Here is a 19,906-nt window from a genome sequence, read left to right on the forward strand (position 1 = left end):
GGCACGCAGGCTTCTCTCTAGTTGTGGCATGTGGCCTTAGTTGCCCCGCAGCGTGTGGGATCATAGTTCCCCGACCAGGGATCGAACCCGCGTCCCCTGCATTGGAAGGCGGATTCTTAACCAGTGGACCACCAGGGAAGTCCCGTCAGTATCCTTTTTTAAATTTATTTTCTATTGAAGTATAGTTGAATTACAATGTGTTAGTTTCTGGTGTACAGCAAAGTGATTCAGTTATACATATATATTTTTTCATATTCTTTTCCATTATGGTTTATTATAGGATACTGAATATAGTTCCCTGTGCTGTACAGTAGGACCTTGTTGTTTATCCGTTCTCTATATAATAGTTTGCACCTGCTAATCCCAAACTCCCAATCCATCCCTCCTCCTCATTCCTTCCCCCTTGGCAACCACAAGTCTGTTCTCTATGTCTGTGAGTCTGTTTCTGTTTCATAAATAAGTTCATTTGTGTCATATTTTAGATTCCACATATAAGTGCTATCATATGATATTTGTCTAATCAGTCAACAAGTCCTATTTATTGTAACTGTAATTATTTTTGAAATTTATCCCTATTTTTCCATTCCTATTGCTACTCCTATCTAAGGCCACAATCATCTCCCACTATAATAACCTTGTAGGTAGTCTCTTCCTGCATTATGATCTCACCATTTTCCCCATCGCAGCTAGTGATCTTTCTTTTCTTAGGAAATATTTCAAGTTTGCAAAGTAAGAAAAAAGCACACTATAACAAACACTCATGTACCCACCCTTAGCTTTGTCAAATTTTAATGTTTTGTCTTATAATTTGCTTCAGATCTCTTAACGAAGTGAAATGTTAGAACTACAATTTGTGACTCTGCCTGATTCCATTCCTTTCCTTCCCTTTGCATTAGTCAGTATCCTAAATTTGATGTTTATTATTCCCTTGCTTTTGCAAAATATTTTACTACATATATGTATGTAAATGTATCATATGTAAATCAATCCCTTATCATATATAAATTTAAAAATGGTTTTAATGGAAGTATCATACTATCCATATTTTTCCTGCAACATACTCTTTTTACCAAATATTTTTACATTGTTTTGGGATTTATCTTTTCGATACATAGAGCTCTGGTTCTCTTATTTTAACACTATTGACTGTTTCATTTCTGAATTAGCCGCAGTCATCTATTCTCTATTGCTGGACATTTAACATGTTTCTCTTATATGTAAATTTTAGTAATTGCTCATCAGGTTACACCAAAAGTCTTGCTGGCATGTAATAAGAATTGTATTGAATTTATACATTAAAATGAAGAGAAAATATTAGTGATAGTAAGTCTTCCCATCCATAAGCACGATAGATCTTTCCAATTATTTGTCTCCTTTTATGTCTTTCAGTCTACTTATGTTCTTTATAAAGGTTTTATATATCTTGTGTTAGGTTTATTCCTAGGTGGTTTATACTTTTTGTTGTATATTCATATCTTTTTGAAATTACTGTTTATTTGCTGGTGTATAGGAATGTAATTAATTTTTAAAATATTGGACTTTTATCTAGCAACCTTGCTGAACCTGCATGTTAATTCTACTATTGGGTGGTAGAGTCTCTTGGTTCTATATAGAAAGTCATCTTGTGTGTACAAAAGGATAATTTTATTTCTTTCTTTCCAATCCTTGTACCCATTACGGTTGGTTAACTGTCCTGCTGCTATGGCTTGACTCTTGAGTAAATATTGAATAGAAGCATTGATACTAGACATCTTTATCTTTTGGAGTTGAAAGGCATTGCTTACAATATTTCACCAATAAGTATATGGGTTTTTAGAGGAGACCCTTTATCAAGTTAAGGAATTGATCTTCTATTTCTAGTTTTATTCACGCTCATGAGTGGAATTGGGTTTTAGTGAATGCTTTTCTGTAATTATAGAGGTGATTTTAAGGTGGGGTTTTGGGAGGGAGGATTTTTAAAAATTAATTTTTATTTGAGTATAGTTGATTTACAATATTTTTTTTTAAGATTTTTAGAAATTTCATGTAATGTCTGAAACATTTATATTAACATATTTCCATACATATTTCCATACAAATACAAATATAAGATTTTTAGAAATTTCATGTAATGTCTGAAACATTTATATTAACATATTTCCATACAAATAACCCAATGAAAGTTTAGTATTAGTTGTTTTGTTTGTTTTTTTATACTGCAGGTTCTTATTAGGCATCAGTTTTATACACATCAGTGTATACATGTCAATCCCAATCGCCCAATTCAGCACACCACCATCCCCACCTCACCGCAGTTTTCCCCCCTTGGTGTCCATATGTCCATTCTCTACATCTGTGTCTCAACTTCTGCCCTGCAAACTGGCTCATCTGTACCATTTTTCTAGGTTCCACATACATGCATTAATATACGATATTTGTTTTTCTCTTTCTGACTTACTCCACTCTGTATGACAGTCTCTAGATCCATCCACGTCTCAACAAATGACTCAATTTCGTTCCTTTTTATGGCTGAGTAATATTCCATTGTATATATGTACCACAACTTCTTTATCCATTCGTCTGTTGATGGGCATTTAGGTTGCTTCCATGACCTGGCTATTGTAAATAGTGTTGCAATGAACATTGGGGTGCATGTGTCTTTTTGAATTATGGTTATCTCAGGGTATATGCCCAGTAGCAAGATCAGTCATTTGTATATCATTTGGGAATTGTCCCTTTAAATCTTTCTGTGCATTCTTAAAATTGGATTGTTTGTTATTATCAAGTTGTTAGAGTTACTTATATATTCTGGGTTATCTCTGTGTCTGGTGTCAGATGGCACCCGTAGAAGATACAGGAAAGAGAGATGACTGAGGAGGAGATAAGCATAATCATGAAGCCAGTGATCCTTCACAGGTATGCTGGTCATCTTTGAGGTTCTCCTTTTAGGTCTGTCTGATTTTTGGAAGAACATCAGGTAACTAGCCTCCTATTTGCAACTCCTTAGCTCTGACTTCGTGTTGTTAGTGTTCTGTCTTTAAATAATTTTTTTCTGTTTTAGGGTAATTTTCATATGTTATTTTCTTTCAAGGTCAATAAGTAGAAGTCTCTTTATATACAGTCTTAAGAAAACAAAAACTTTATTCAGATGAACCACTTCAGTGGATGTGGGTTAAAAAAAAATGTTTTATAGGCATAGAAGAAAAAGTAAACTAAGAATTAGATGGTTGAATTTTTACAGTTTTTTAATCAATCATAGCAGAGGTTGGGAAACGATGGCCCACTGCCTGGTTTTGCAAATAAAGTTTTATTGGAACACAGCCCAGTTCTTTGTGTATTGTCTACTGTACCACCACAGCAGAGTCGAATACTTGTGACAGAGACCATATGGCCCAAAATGCCAAAAATATTTACTATCTTGCCCTTTGCAGAAAAAGTTTGCTGATCCCTGAGCTGTAGGAATGTATTAGATAAATTAATTATCCAATGTAGCGGCCTGAACCAAGATGGCGGAGTAGAAGGACGTGCTCTCACTCCCTCCTGTGAGAACACCAGAATCACAACTAGCTGCTGGACAATCATTGACAGGAAGACCCTGGAACTCACCAAAAAAGATACGTCACACCCAAAGACAAAGGAGAATCCACAATGAGACAGTAGGAGGGGCGCAATCACAGTAAAATCAAATCCCATAACTGCTGGGTGGGTGACTCACAGACCGGAGAACACTTATACCACGGAAGTCCACCCACTGGAGTGAAGGTTCTGAGCCCCACGTCAGGCTTCCCAACCTGGGGGTCCGGCAACGGGAGGAGGAATTCCTAGAGAATCAGACTTTGAAGGCTAGTGGGATTTGACTGCAGGACTTCAACAGGACTGGGGGAAACAGAGACCCCACTCTTGGAGGGCACACACAAAGTAGTGTGTGCACTGGGACCCAGGGGAAGGAGCAGTGACCCCGGGGGGAGACTGAACCAGACCTACCTGCTAGTGTTGGAGGGTCTCCTGCAGAGGCGAGGGTGGCTCTGTTTCACCGCTGGGACAAGGACACTGGCAGCAGAAGTTCTGGGAAGTACTCCTTGGCGAGAGCCCTCCCACAGTCTGTCATTTGCCCCACCAAAGAGCCCAGGTAGGCTCCAGTGTTGGGTTGCCTCAGGCCAAACAACCAACAGGGAGGTAACCCAACCCCACCCATCAGCAGTCAAGAGGATTAAAGTTTTACTGAGCTCTGCCCACCAGAGCAACAGTCAGCTCTACCCACCAGCTGTCCCTCCCATCAAGCTTCTTAGATAGCCTCATCCACCAGAGGGCAGACAGCAGAAGCAAGAAGAACTACAATCCTGCAGCCTGTGGAACAAAAACCACATTCACAGAAACACAGACAAGATGAAAAGGCAGAGGGCTACGTACCAGATGAAGGAACAAGATAAAACCCCAGAAAAACAAATAAATGAAGTGGAGATAGGCGACGTTCCAGAAAAAGAATTCAGAATAATGATAGTGAAGATGATCCAGGACCTCGGAAAAAGAATGGAGGCAAAGATCGAGAAGATGCAAGAAATGTTTAACAAAGACCTAGAAGAATTAAAGAACACATAAACAGAGATGAACAATACAATGACTGAAATGAAAACTACACTAGAAGAAATCAATAGCAGAAAAACTGAGGCAGAAGAACGGATAAGTGACCTGGAAGACAGAATGGGGGAATTCACTGCTGTGGAACAGACTAAAGAAAAAAGAATGAAAAGAAACGAAGACAGCCTAAGAGACCTCTGGGACAACATTAAACGCAACAACATTCACATTATAGGGGTGCCAGAAGGAGAAGAGAGAGAGGAAGGACCAGAGAAAATATCTGAAGAGATTATGGTCGAAAACTTCCCAAACACGGGAAAGGAAATAGCCACCCAAGTCCAGGAAGCACAGAGCATCCCATACAGGATAAATGCAAGGAGAAACATGCCAAGACACATAGTAATCAAATTGGCAAAAATTAAAGACGAAGAAAAATTATTGAAAGCACCAAGAGAGAAACAACAAATAACATACAAGGGAACTCCCATAAGGGTAACAGCTGTTTCTCAGCAGAAACTCTACAAGCCAGAAGGGAGTGGCATGATATACTTAAAGTGATGAAAGGGAAGAAACACAACCAAGAGTACTCTACCCGGCAAGGATCTCATTCAGATTCGATGGAGAAATCAAAAGCTTTACAGACAAGCAAAAGCTAAGAGAATTCAGCACCACCAAACCAGCTCTACAACAAATGCTAAAGGAACTTCTCTAAGTGGGAAACACAAGAGAAGAAAAGGACCTACAAAAACAAACCCAGGGGCTTCCCTGGTGGCGCAGTGGTTGAGAATCTGCCTGCCAATGCAGGGGACACGGGTTCGAGCCCTGGTCTGGGAAGATCCCACATGCCGTGGAGCAACTAGGCCCGTGAGCCACAATTACTAAGCCTGCACGTCTGGAGCCTGTGCTCCGCAACAAGAGAGGCCGCGATAATGAGAGGCCCGCACACCGCGATGAAGAGGGGCCCCCACTTGCCGCAACTAGAGAAAGCCCTCGCACAGAAACAAAGACCCAGCACAGCCATAAAAATAAATAAATAAATAAATAAATAAACCCAAAGTTTAAAAAAAAAAACCCCAAAACAATTAAGAAAATGCTCATAGGAACATACATATGGATAATTACCTTAAACGTGAATGGATTAAATGCTCCAACCAAAAGACACAGGCTTGCTGAATGGTTACAAAAACAAGACCCATATATATGCTGTTTATAAGAGACCCACTTCAGACCTAGGGACACACACAGACTGACAGTGAGGGGCTGTAAAAAGATATTCCATGCAAATGGAAATCAAAAGAAAGCTGGAGTAGCAATACTCATATCAGATAAAATAGACTTTAAAATAAAGAATGTGGGCTTCCCTGGTGGCACAGTGGTTGAGAATCCGCCTGCCAATGCAGGGGACACGGGTTCGAGCCCTGGTCTGGGAAGATCCCACATGCCGTGGAGCAACTAGGCCCGTGAGCCACAACTACTGAGCCTGCGCATCTGGAGCCTGTGCTCCACAACCGGAGAGGCCGCGACAGTGAGAGGCCCGCGCACCGCGATGAAGAGTGGACCCCACTTGCCACAACTAGAGAAAGCCCTCGCGCAGAAACGAAGACCCAGCACAGCCAAAAATAAATAAATTAATTAATTAAAAATAAAATAAAATAAAATAAAGAATATTACAAGGGACAAAGAAGGACACTACATAATGATCAAGGGATCAATCCAAGAAGAAGATATAACAATTATAAATATATATGCACCCAACATAGGAGCACCTCAATACATAAGGCAACTGCTAACAGCTATAAAAGAGGAAATCGACAGTAACACAATAATAGTGGGGGACTTTAACACTTCACTTACACCAACGGACAGATCATCCAAAATGAAAATAAATAAGGAAACAGAAGCTTTAAATGACACAATAGACCAGATAGATTTAATTGATATTTATAGGACATTCCATCCAAAAACAGCAGATTACACTTTCTTTTCAAGTGCACATGGAACATTCTCCAGGATCGATCACATCTTGGGTCACAAATCAAGCCTCAGTAAATTTAAGAAAATTGAAGTAATATCCAGCATCTTTTCTGACCACAACGCTATGAGATTAGAAATGAATTACAGGGAAAAAACCGTAAAAAACACAAACACATGGAGGCTAAACAATACGTTACTAAATACCCAAGAAATCACTGAAGAAACCAAAGAGGAAATCCAAAAATACTTAGAGACAAATGACAATGAAAACACAACGATCCAAAACCCATGGGATGCAGCAAAAGCAGTTCTAAGAGGGAAGTTTATAGCTATACAAGCCTACCTCAAGAAACAAGAAAAATCTCGAGTAAACAATCTAACCTTACACCTAAAGGAACTAGAGAAAGAAGAACAAACAAAACCCAAAGTTAGCAGAAGGAAAGAAATCATAAAGATCAGAGCAGAAATAAATGAAATAGAAACAAAGAAAACAATAGCAAAGATCAATAAAACTAAAAGCTGGTTCTTGGAGAAGATAAACAAAATTGATAAACCATTAGCCTGACTCATCAAGAAAAAGGGGAAGAGGACTCAAATCAATAAAATAAGAAATGAAAAAGGAGAAGTTACAACAGACACCACAGAAATACAAAGCATCCTAAGGGACTACTACAAGCAACTCTATGCCAATAAAATGGACAACCTGGAAGAAATGGACAAATTCTTAGAAAGGTATAACCTTCCAAGACTGAACCAGGAAGAAATAGAAAATATGAACAGACCAATCACAAGTAATGAAATTGAAACTGTGATTAAAAATCTTCCAACAAACAAAACTCCAGGACCAGATGGCTTCACAGGTGAATTCTATCAAACATTTAGAGAAGAGCTAACACCCATCCTTCTCAAATTCTTCCATAAAATTGCAGAGGAGGGAACACTCCCAAACTCATTCTATGAGGCCACCATCACCCTGATACCAAAACCAGACAAAGACACTACAAAAAAAGAAAATTACAGACCAATATCACTGATAAATATAGATGCAAAAATCCTCAACAAAAGACTAGCAAACAGAATCCAACAACACATTAAAAGGATCATACACCAAGATCAAGTGGGATTTATCCCAGGGATGCAAGGATTCTTCAATATACGCAAATCAATCAATGTGATCCGCTATATTAACAAATTGAAGAATAAAAACCATATGATCACCTCAGTAGATGCAGAAGAAGCTTTTGACAAAGTTCATCACCATTTATGATAAAAACACTCCAGAAAGTGGGCAAAGAGGGAACCTACTTCAACATAATAAAGGCCATATACAAGAAACCCATAGCAAACATCATTCTCAATGGTGAAAAACTGAAAGCATTTCCTCTAAGATCAGGAACAAGACAACGATGTCCACTCTCACCACTAATATTCAACATAGTTTTCGAAGTGCTAGCCATGGCAATCAGAGAAGAAAAAGAAATAAAAGGAATACAAATTGGAAAAGAAGAAGTAAAACTGTCACTGTTTGCAGATGACATGATACTATACATAGAGAATCTTAAGGATGCCACCAGAAAACTATTAGAGCTAATCAATGAATTTCGTGAAGTTGCAGGATACAAAATTAATGCACAGAAATCTCTTGCATTCCTATACACTAATGATGAAAAATCTGAAAGAGAAATTATGGAAACACTCCCATTTACCATTGCAACAAAAAGAATAAAATACCTAGGAAGAAACCTACCTAGGGAGACAAAAGACCTGTATGCAGAAAACTATAGGACATTGATGAAAGAAATTAAAGATGATACCAACAGATGGAGAGATATACCATGTTCTTGGATTGGAAGTATCAATACTGTGAAAATGACTACACTACCCAAAGCAATCTACAGAGTCAATGCAATCCCTATCAAACTACCAATGGCAATTTTTATGGAACTAGAACAAAAAGTCTTAAAATTTGTATGGAGGACTCCTGTTGGCACAGTGGTTAAGAATCCGCCTGCTAATGCAGGGGACATGGGTTCGAGCCTTGTCTGGGAAGATCCCACATGCCGCAGAGCAACTAAGCTCGTGCTCCACAGTTACTGAGCCTGTGCTCTAAGAAAGCCTATGAGCCACAACTACTGAATCCCGCGCGCCTAGAGCCCATGCTCTGCAACAAGAGAAGCCACCACAGTGAGGAGCCCACACACCAAAACGAAGAGTAGCCCCCGCTTGCTGCAACTAGAGAAAGCCCGCACGCAGCAACAAAGACACAACGCAGCCAAAAATAAATAAATAAATAAATTTATTAAAAAAAAAAAATTTTTGTATGGAGACACAAAAGACCCCGAATAGCCAAAGCAGTCTTCAGGGAAGAAAACGGAGCTGGAGGAATCAGACTCCCTGACTTCAGACTATACTACAAAGATACAGTAATCAAGACAATATGGTACTGGCACAGAAACAGAAACATAGATCAATGGAACAAGATAGAAAGCCCAGAGATAAACCCACGGACCTATGGTCAACTAATCTATAACAAAGGAGGTAAGGATATACAATGGAGAAAAGACAGTCTGTTCAATAAGTGGTGGTGGGAGAACTGGACAGCTACATGTAAAAGAATGAAATTAGAACACTCCCTAACACCATACACAAAAATAAACTCAAAATGGATTAGAGACCTAAATGTAAGACCGGACACTATAAAACTCTTAGAGGAAAACATAGGAAGAACACTCTTTGACATAAATCACAGCAAGATCTTTTTTGATCCACCTCCTAGAGTAATGGAAATAAAAACAAAAATAAACAAATGGGACCTAATGAAACTTCAAAGCTTTTGCACAGCAAAGGAAACCATAAAGAAGACGAAAAGACAACCCTCAGAATGGGAGAAAATATTTGCAAACGAATCAACGGACAAAGGATTAATCTCCAAAATATATAAACAGCTCATGCAGCTCAATATTAAAAAAAACAAACAACCCAATCCAAAAATGGGCAGAAGACCTAAATAGACATTTCTCCAAAGAAGACATACAGATGGCCAAGAAGCACATGAAAAGCTGCTCAACATCACTAATTATTAGAGAAATGCAAATCAAAACTACAATGAGGTATCACCTCACACCAGTTAGAATGGGCATCATCAGAAAATCTACAAACAACAAATGCTAGAGAGGGTGTGGAGAAAAGGGAACCCTCTTGCACTGTTGGTGGGAATGTAAATTGATACAGCCACTATGGAGAACAGTATGGAGGTTCCTTAAACTACTAAAAATAGAATTACCATATGACCCAGCAATCTTGCTACTGGGCATATACCCTGAGATAACCATAATTCAAAAAGACACATGCACCCCAATGTTCATTGCAACACTATTTACAATAGCCAGGTCATGGAAGCAACCTAAATGCCCATCGACAGACGAATGGATAAAGAAGTTGTGGTACATATATACAATGGAATATTACTCAGCCATAAAAAGGAACGAAATTGGGTCATTTGTTGAGACGTGGCTGGATCTAGAGACTGTCATACAGAGTGAAGTAAGTCAGAAAGAGAAAAACAAATATCGTATATTAACGCATGTATGTGGAACCTAGAAAAATGGTACAGATGAACCAGTTTGCAGGGTAGAAATTGAGACACAGATGTAGAGAACAAACATATGGACACCAAACGGGGAAAGCCACGGTGGGGTGGTGGTGGTGGTGTGATGAATTGGGCGATTGGGATTGACATGTATACACTGATGTGTATAAAATTGATGACTAATAAGAACCTGTTGTATATTAAAAAAAATTTTTCCAATGTATTTATGAACGTGGAATGGAAAAATTTGTTTTTCAATCCCTATTGCAGTATATAGTAAAGCATTATTTTTGTTTTAGTTGGGCTCTGTCTTCAAGGTCCCTTGTAAAATATTTTCTGTTAATTTCTTGAGTCCTTTTGCCTCAGTTTTTGTTGAATAATAAATTATCTGTCATTGTAAACAATTATTCCTGGCCATCTCTGCATATGAAACCTGGATGTTGTTAGAAAGTTGGATGCGTTGTCAGGTTTGTGGCCGAGCTACAAGGATGGGAAATGCTCATCCTTAAGCATATCCTATGTCCATAATCAGTTTAACCAGCCTTATAAGCCTGTAAGTGCAACAGTAATTTTGATGTTCTTTCCACTATCTTTAACAGGTTAAAATAGTCAATTTTGGAAATGCTTCTTATATGACAGTTACACATTTAGAACATTTACCTATTCTTGGCAGTGGTTAAAGAGAAATTGTGGTCAAGAAAATCTTTTTCCTGATTTTTCCCTTGGTTCTGATCCCAACTTTAGGGGCACCATTCAAAGTATATCCTTCATGCTTTTTGTCATTATGTGCTGCCTGGAAAGCCCGTGTAGCATTTCCAGTAAACTACTTAATTGTCTGTAGAGACATTCCTGGCCTTCATGAGTAAGTCATGCTTCTACTTCTTTATTTTCTTAGTATTTTGTACACATTTAAATGTATCTCTCTTTCCTGTAACTCAGGGCCCTGTCTTCTTTATCTCTTTGCCAAAGTCTGGCACAGGTCAGTCAGTAGCATGGGATCTAGAGCACCTCAAAATTCAGCCACAAATAATTGGAAACAATCCAATTCATCAGTAGAGAATTGTTTAAATGAACTGTGGTACATCCGCACAATGGACTATCATGCATTTGTTGTTTTTTTTATTAGTTTTTATTGGAGTATAGTTGATTTACAATGTTGTGTTAGTTTCTGCTGTACGGCAAAGTGAATCAGTTATACATATACATATATCCACTCTTTTTTAGATTCTGTTCCCATATAGGTCATTACAGAGTACTGAGTAGAGTTCCCTGTGCTATACAGTAAGTTCTTATTAGTTCTCTCTTTTGTATATCGTAGTGTGTATATGTCAATCCCAATGTCCCAATTTATCCCTTACCCCCATCATGCATTTGTTAAAAAGAAAAAAAAAGGTTGTGGAATTAAGAATTTCAGGACATACTGTAAAATTATGAAACGAAACAAAAAACCAAGGAGTAATATAGTTTGTATGTGGTATGGATCAGTTGCCTGTTGGTCTGTTGCTATAAGAAACCATGCTAAAACTTAGTGGCCTAAAACAATAAGTTTTTTTTTGTTTTTTGGCTTATGAATCTATGAGTCGGGAAGTTCTCCTGCTCTTGCTTATGTTCATTGATTCATATGTCTACAAGCAGTTAACTACAGATCAGACTCATTAGGTTAGGATCTTACATGTTTGGGGATCAGCTGGCCTTAGCTGGTATAACTCTTCTCTGCTCCATGTGGTCTCATCCTCCTGCAGACTAGTCTGGATTTGCTTTCATGGCAGGGTTAGCGTTCCGAGACAGGTATAGAACCAGCACTGTGTCACTTCCATCACATTATATTGGCCAGAGCAAGTCAGGGGGCCTGGCCAGATTCAGGGGAATAAGGGGATAGATCCCATTTCCTGAGGCATTGCAAAAGGCATGGTGCCATTCTTAGGGATGCTCAGTTTAATGTAATTATGCTGTCTTTGTATAAATGGGGGTGGGATAAGAATTTATTTTTGCGTTTGCTCATTTGTACAGAGAAAGAATGGATGGATACACAAGAAACAGATTAAAATGATTACGTATGAGGTGGGGTATGTAGGTATAGAAGCAGGGAGTATTTCTTTTTATATCATATATTGATTTTTGAACCACATAAATGTATACTTATACATACATACAAAAAAGAGAATTATCTACCTAGCCTCTGCCCCCCAAAATAGTTCTCTTTAAACCATCATGATTATTTCTTAGTTAGGAATATGATTTGTTTTAAAGAAATGGTAATGGCTTTCTTGGACACCCTGTTTGAAATGATCAGTATTTCTGTACTGTGCATCTGAAAGATCTATATTCAGCTTATTTTCCTCAGAGATTATAATCAGGAGCACTTGACCATATCTTCTTCTACCCAGAGTTTAGCATAGATAAACATCTCAATGGCCAAATAAAATGATTCCTTCTAGTAGATTGTTAATCTGATTCAAGTAAACATGTAAGAGTGTCTACTGCATTGTACCAGCCATTATTACGTATATTACATACATATCCCTTCCCAATAACCCTGTGTTGTAAGTATTACCCTCAGAGACAGATGAAGAAAACCATAGTCACACAAGTAAGTGATAGAGCATCCTTCACATCAAGCTCACCTTCTTTCACCTAAACATTCTTCCCACTTGCAGCCCTGGGAGTTCCCCTTCTTTCCAGTTGTTTGTGGGTAGCCCTTCCCCTCACATAATTGCATTTTTCTTCTCTCATATTTATGCCTCTTCTATTTATTGTTCCTTTGTCAACCTCAAAGTAATTTTTTAAAAACTGTAATGGAAAAGCAGTTCATAATGATTTGTAAATGCTCTCATTTGTGGGCAGTTTATCATACAAGATTCTTCTCAAGTAGCAGTTACCTAGGATGTTTATGTTTGTGTTTAGTATTACTTTCTCTTAAAGCTACAGAATAATTTTGCTCTTTTGCTTCATGTTTGATTCTTCAAATTCCTATGTGGGAAAAAAAATCACACTGCCCTCACACAGGTAACTGTTTATTATTTTGTTCTCTCTTTCATCAGTTTTCTATTTTTATGACATCCATAGCATCTTGCACAATGAAGAGGTAAAATCATTATCCAGACATATTTTTCCATGTTTGTCCCTCTTCTTTAGCTCAAGTTGTTTGGCTTTATGTTGTTAGGTGTTGAAGCATCAGTGATCCTGCAAATTCATGTGGTCATATTTCCGTATATATCCAAATATTTAAAATAACCAAAGCACGGTTATAGAGTGACTAAATTATCAGTTACTTTGAACCTTAGGATCTATGTTTAGCATCAAGTTGAACCTTTCTGATAAAACTAAGGGTTAATTTAATTTTCTAGGACTGAATACTTTGTCTCTTTGACGATTCAAGCAGTGGTGTTTATGGGCTGAAGTCACACTTAAGAAAAAAAAAATTTCTTCTCTTTGAACTTCAAGTTTCTCTGGAATTGAAAAGAGCTCAAAATTTCATTGGTTCTTTCAAGGGATCCAGGTAGATGTTTTATAAAACCTCAGTTTTATAAAAATTCAGAAATGAAGTCACTTTAAACGTGATGGCATAAAGGAATGCATTGGCCACCAAGCAGAGGGTTAAAATGCCTGCTTTGGAGTGTACTCCTTATTTACCATCTGAGCAACTGCTGGATTTGGCAGTTTATAAACCAGGATAGAGCTCTCACATCATGAAGTGCATTCTTGCCACCCAGCTTCCAACAAAAATATCATCTTACATTGTACTTGGTAATTTTGCAACTGTTGATTCTTGGATCATTCCATACAGTATCTCTGAGGTCACATGGATTGTTGATAGTATACACATTTTCTTTGGGGAACAAATGTTAATGTTAACTTGGACATAGTCATAAGGCTAGTTAAGTGATAAAATCAGGACTTGACACTAGTCTTCATGTTTTCTAATCATCATTATTCTTTATTGAGTACCTTCTTTATACCTAGCACTAGCCTAGGCATTATCTTTAATACTTATATCAAAGTGAGGCCTGGAAAGGTGAAGTGATTTGATAAAATTCATACAGATTTTATCATTCAGTGATAAAATCGTCATTAGAATGACGATTCACACCAAACCTCTCAGTCTCTGTACCCATACTTTTCCTACTAGACAATGGTTGTTGCTTGAAACATGAGGAATGATACTAGTGTTGCAGGTTTGTGAGTAGTGACTTGAATAAGAGATAGGTAGTTTTAACCTAATATAAACCGTACTCTGGAGTCTGGGTTTTCCTCAGTTTCTAAGCTTTCAGTTGGTATATAATTCAGTGTTTTGCAGTTGGGCTGCTCTTGAGTTTTTCATTCTGCCAAGTGCTGACTGCTAAAACACATCTCACTGATAAGCCCTCCTCAGGCCTTTGGCGCCCTTGCTGTAAAGGCAGGTGGTCTGAAGAAAGGCTCCCCCTAGGTTGTTGCACGCTATACACAACACATAACAGGGCAAGACAACTGTTAGTTCTTTCCTTCTTTTCTCCCCCCACTCTCCAGAAAGCTGGGTCCCAGATGGAAGAGCTGGAAACATGTCAACTGTTCTCTGAAGGGCATTGAGAAAACACTGTCAAGAAGAAAAAGGCAAACGCAATAGCTAATTAGTTCACTAATCAGATGGGATGACCGTCCATTTTACAAAGAAAATGTCCTGGACAGAGATGGGAAGGGCTGGCAGAGTGTGCTCACATGGCTCTCAAAGAACTACACATTTTTGTCAGGGGATTTGTAACTTGGGGGCATTGCTGCCCTGATTGACTTTATATATTCATTATATCTCTTCCCAAAATGTGACCACTGCAAACTAAGGCATAAAAATAATATTTGGGGATGTTTTCCTCTTGAGAAAGTGTCCTTGAATGTGCAAAGATGCGCCTTGTTGCCAGTGTCATGAATCCTTTTATATGTATTGTGTTTATAACTATGATCTCAGTGAAGGAAAACTTTGATTCAACATTCTCATTTGAACCTTTGGTCTCCATTTCTTGTACTTTACATTGAATTCAGCAGTTATTGGAGAATAAACACAGGGTACTTAAAGGAAAAGCTTGGAATTACTGAGAGGAACATAGCTCAATTTAAAGGTGATTATGGTAGCCCTGGCCCTATTATTAACGAAGTAGGTAACAAGTTCCCTTTAATGGGAAAAAATAACTTTTTGAAGATATTAGAACATTACGCTTCATTATCAAGTCTTCTTCATATTAGCTCAGACCTAATTCTAACATCAAGTTAATCTGCCTAATCTGACTTTATGGGATTTGTTGCCGTCGAGTGTTATCAAACAGCTGCTTATTATGAATTGTCCTCATAGATGAAGTAGCCTGTGCTTAGCTTAGGGTCAGCTCTACTTTTCTGTTTTTTGGACAATATACATAGTAAATGGCATGCCTGGTATCAGAGATGTTGACTCCACTTCATTTTTCTTACTTAGAATAGTTGATATGTATAAACATGTATTTCATCATTTGTAGTAATTTATATACAACTGACTGATTCTATTTCCATGGCATGCAGTTGATGCTTACTTGTCTGGACAGTCCCACATTAGCTTTTTTCCCCCCTACTACTTCAGTTAATTTGTAAGAAGTCAAGAAAGAATGCCGTTGAGATAAGCTGAATTTATAACCTGGTTTCTTCCTTTCTCAGCCACTCTCCTCACTGTTAACTCTCATGTCACATCATCCCTTGACCTTGCTGCCTTGTCTTGGATTCCTAGGATTGCCATAACAAAGTACCATAAACTGGGTAGCTTAAAACAACACTATTCTCTCACAGTCCAAGAGGCCAGAAGTCCAAAATCAAGGTATCAGCAGGGTGGATTCCTTCTTGGCCTCAGAGGAAGAATCTCCTGTCTCCTAGCTTCAGGTGTTTGCTGATAATCCTTGGCATTCCTTGGTTTGTAGATGGCAACATACCAATCTCTGCCTCCATTGTCACATGCGTTCTCTCTGTGGGACTATGTCTGTCTTCACGCAGTAGACTTCCCTCTGTGTGTGTGTCTGTCTTTTCTCCTCTTCTTATAAGGACATCATTCATACTGGATTTAGGAACTACCCAGATAATCCAGGGTGATCTCCTCCCCTCAAGATCCTGAACTTAATTATATCTTCAAGGACATTTTTTCCAAATAAAGAAACATTCACAGTTCAAGGAATTAAGAGGTAGACACATTTTGGGGGGCCACCATTCAGCCTATTATACTAAGTAAGCATCTTCTTCACTACTCAGTCCTCTAGATAAATATGTTGGTATTTCAGATTGTTGTCACTATTTTTATTTAATAGAAAATTCTGATTTCCATTCCTTTTATTCTCTACAGTTGGTGCTGACAAAAGGGTGCCAGCAATGCCTGGATCGCCTGTGGAAGTGAAGATACAGTCAAGATCCTCACCTCCCACCATGCCACCCCTCCCACCAATAAATCCCGGAGGACCTAGGCCAGTGTCATTCACTCCTACAGCATGTGAGACCTCTTAATTACTTGGGTTTGTGGTTCACAGTGACATTTGGATCTAAATGAATGTCATTAAGCCTTCTATATATACTACTCAACATTTTCAAAATGGCTGTTAACACACACACGTGTATCTTGGTTGTTTCTTTTCTAAGTTGCTTTTTCCCTCTGAGAATAGTACATAGCTGATTTAGGTATTTGGAAATTTAGTAGTCTAAATATTTTGTTTTCATACTTTTTGGCTTGTAATTATCTATTTTAATTTCTTTGGCTCTAAAATAATGAATTTTAATTATTATATTGATTAATAGGATTCAAAGTAAGTTTCATAAAATGATTGAACTACTCCAGGACTGTTATGGTAAGGCTTTTTACAAAAAAATTGATTATTTTATTAGTTTACTAGGACTGCTGTAACAGAATACCAAAGACCAGGTGGCTTAAATAACAGAAATTAATTTTTTCACAGTTCTGGAGGTTAGAAGTCCAAGATCAAGATGTCAGCCGGTTTGGTTTCTTCGGAAGCCTCTCTCCTTGTCTTGCAGATAGCTGCCTTCTTGCTCTGTCCTCTCATAGCCTTTCCTTGTGCATGTGCATCCTTGGTGCTTCCTCCTCTTCTTATAAGTACAACAGTCATATTGGATTAGGACCTAGGCAGATGACTTCATTTAACCTTTAAGGGCCCTATCTCCAAATATAATCACATTCTGAGGTACTGGGGGTCAGAACTTCAACATAGGAGTTTGGGAGTGGGATACAGTTTAGTCCATAACAATTATATTAGACAATGAATAAAAGTTGTTCAGCCTTACTAGTCACCAAGGAAATGCAAACTAAAACCCAATGTAGTACCACATACACCCACAAGAATGTTCAGAATGAAAAAGAATATCAAGTTTTGGTGAGTATGTGTGGAGCAACTTGAACTATCATACATTGTTTATGAGAAAAATTTTTAGTAGTATCTACTAAAGCTGAATTTCCCCAAACCCTGTAACTCCACAAATTTAGTCCTAAAACCTCAATTTAAAAAAGAAGGTTTAATTATTTATTGTCCCAAAACATTTGAAATTGAGTAACTGGCAGCTGTAAAAATTTGAGCCAAAGTTTATGAAATGAAGTTTGATATCCTTTTTTCTTAAATTGTATTTTTTATCTCAAAGTTAAACAGCCTTAGATAAAGATACTATCTTGAAGTGAAACAGATTTAAACCCAGGATGTCATTCAAATTTCAAGATATAGACAGTAGTGTGTGTGTGTGTGTGTGTGTGTGTGTGTGTGTGTGTGTGTGTGTGTGTGTGGTCAACCCTTTTGACCCCCATATTTGACTATTTAGGGATGAATATGTTTTATTTCAGAAAATGTGATCATACACTTTCACTGAAGAAATTGTAAAACAGCCCATGTAAGTGTCAGGGTGGCGAAAAGGTGGCGAAAAGCATAGTGATATATATTTTTACAGGTTGCTTCAAAAGAGGGCAGCTCTCCAATGGCAATGAACCTTTCTGTGAACACAAAGAAATGATACACCATTGCAGCTGATTTTCTGTATTGCTGAGGTTGAGTGTTGAGCCTTCCTTTCCAGTAGCTCTAGCGTCCTTTACTGGAAGACACAGTAGAGACACCCTCTTTTTCTCAGCCTGTTAACCTTTTATGCAGTGAGCCATACACATACAGCATACACAGTTCATAACAGCTTAGCTAATTATGATATACACAGATGTGTGTTCAATCAAGAAGTAGACAGTTTTTCAAGGCAGTATAAATACAGAAAGAAATAAGTATAATTTGGTAAGTAAAATAATGGAAGCATGTACTTGGGCAGCACAAAGGAAAGTTATTAAATCTAGTAGGAGCAGTGGAGTCTCTCAAATAATGCTTCTTAATACAGGTGATATGTTTTTAGACTTAGTTTTACTTTCTTAAATTTTCAAGCCTGGATATGATTAAATGAAAAATCTATTGACACTTAGGCACTAGGTAATTTTATTTCATTCATCAGGGAAGAAGGCGCTTTGCCTCCAAGAACATAGCTCTAGAGTTGTGTTCCAAATTAAAACTACAAGAAATGACTGTTAAGAACAATGGGCAGGGACTTCCCTGGTGCTGCAGTGGTTAACAATCCACCTGCCAATGCAGAGGACACAGGTTCGATCCCTGGTCCTGGAAGATCCCACTTGCCACGGAGCAAGTAAGCCCGTGCCCCACAACTACTGAGCCCGCGCGCCTAGAGCCCATGCTCTGCAACAAGAGAATCCACCTCAATGAGAAGCCTGCACACCGCAACAAAGAGTAGCCCCAGCTCGCCACAGCTAGAGAAAGCCCACATGCAGCAAGAAAGACCCAATGCAAATAAAAATTAAAATAAATATATAAATTTATTAAAAAAAGAAAAAAGAACAACAGGTAAATAGGAAAACCGTAATTAATCACATGTATTATAATTTGAGCAGAAATATAGAATGGAAGTGTCCCATATGGTATCTAGAAAATGCTGTATTGAATGACCAAGAATTTGGCACTGTCAAGGCAGGGAAAAACTGATTTTGATGGACATGAATATTCCGAGTGGTCAAAGAGATATATATCTCATTGCAGGAATAGGTCAATAAACCTATAGCCTAGAAAAAACATTTCTCACATTAACACAACTCTCTGCTTTCTGATTATCTTGTTCAAATGCTATATATATATTTTTTAATATAAATTTATTTATTTAATTTATTTTTGGCTGCATTGGGTCTTTGTTGCTGCGTGCGGGCTTTCTCTAGTTGTGGCGAGCAGGGGCTACTCTTCATTGCAATGCGTGGGCTTCTCATTGCAGTGGCTTCTCTTGTTGCGGAGCACGGGCTCTAGGTGCACGGGCTTCAGTAGTTGTGGCATGCGGGCTCAGTAGTTGTGGCTTGCGGGCTCTAGAGTGCAGGCTCAGTAGTTGTGGCGCACAGGCTTAGTTGCTCTGTGGCATGTGGGATCTTCCCAGACCAGGGCTTGAACCCGTGTCCCCTGCATTGGCAGGCGGGTTCTTAACCACTGTGCCACCAGGGAAGCCCCCAAATGCTATATTTTAATTGACTGCTTAGATTATTTGGAAACCTGAGGTTGGGAAGGAGATGTCACATAAAAGATGGGCATGAGTGTCCAGTCATTGGAAATACATATTCTACCAGACTCCTCTGATGCAGCCCATTGCAAGAAGTCTTAAAAACTACCCATTCCTCCCCTTGGCACCTGTAGAATTTAGATGTCCCTTCTCTTTGCTCTTGTAGCACTCATACTCTTCTAACACTTTATGTTATTCTGTTACCATTTTTTACCTGGCAAC

General features: G+C 38.3%; 1 protein-coding gene across 4 annotated transcripts in view; it reads left to right on the forward strand.

The window, feature by feature from the left end:
• The window catches only part of CBFA2T2 (CBFA2/RUNX1 partner transcriptional co-repressor 2), a 184,341-nt gene that overhangs the window by 112,984 nt on the left and 51,451 nt on the right, over positions 1 to 19,906 (forward strand). For all 4 annotated transcript variants that reach the window (XM_057529429.1, XM_057529427.1, XM_057529430.1 and 1 more), the window contains one exon: positions 16,449 to 16,592. In XM_057529429.1, coding sequence (XP_057385412.1) covers positions 16,449 to 16,592 — 144 coding nt within the window. The remainder of the gene's footprint in view (positions 1 to 16,448; positions 16,593 to 19,906) is intronic.

The sequence above is a fragment of the Balaenoptera acutorostrata genome, chromosome 15 (assembly GCF_949987535.1).
Source record: "Balaenoptera acutorostrata chromosome 15, mBalAcu1.1, whole genome shotgun sequence".
In the NCBI taxonomy this organism is placed as follows: domain Eukaryota; kingdom Metazoa; phylum Chordata; class Mammalia; order Artiodactyla; family Balaenopteridae; genus Balaenoptera; species Balaenoptera acutorostrata.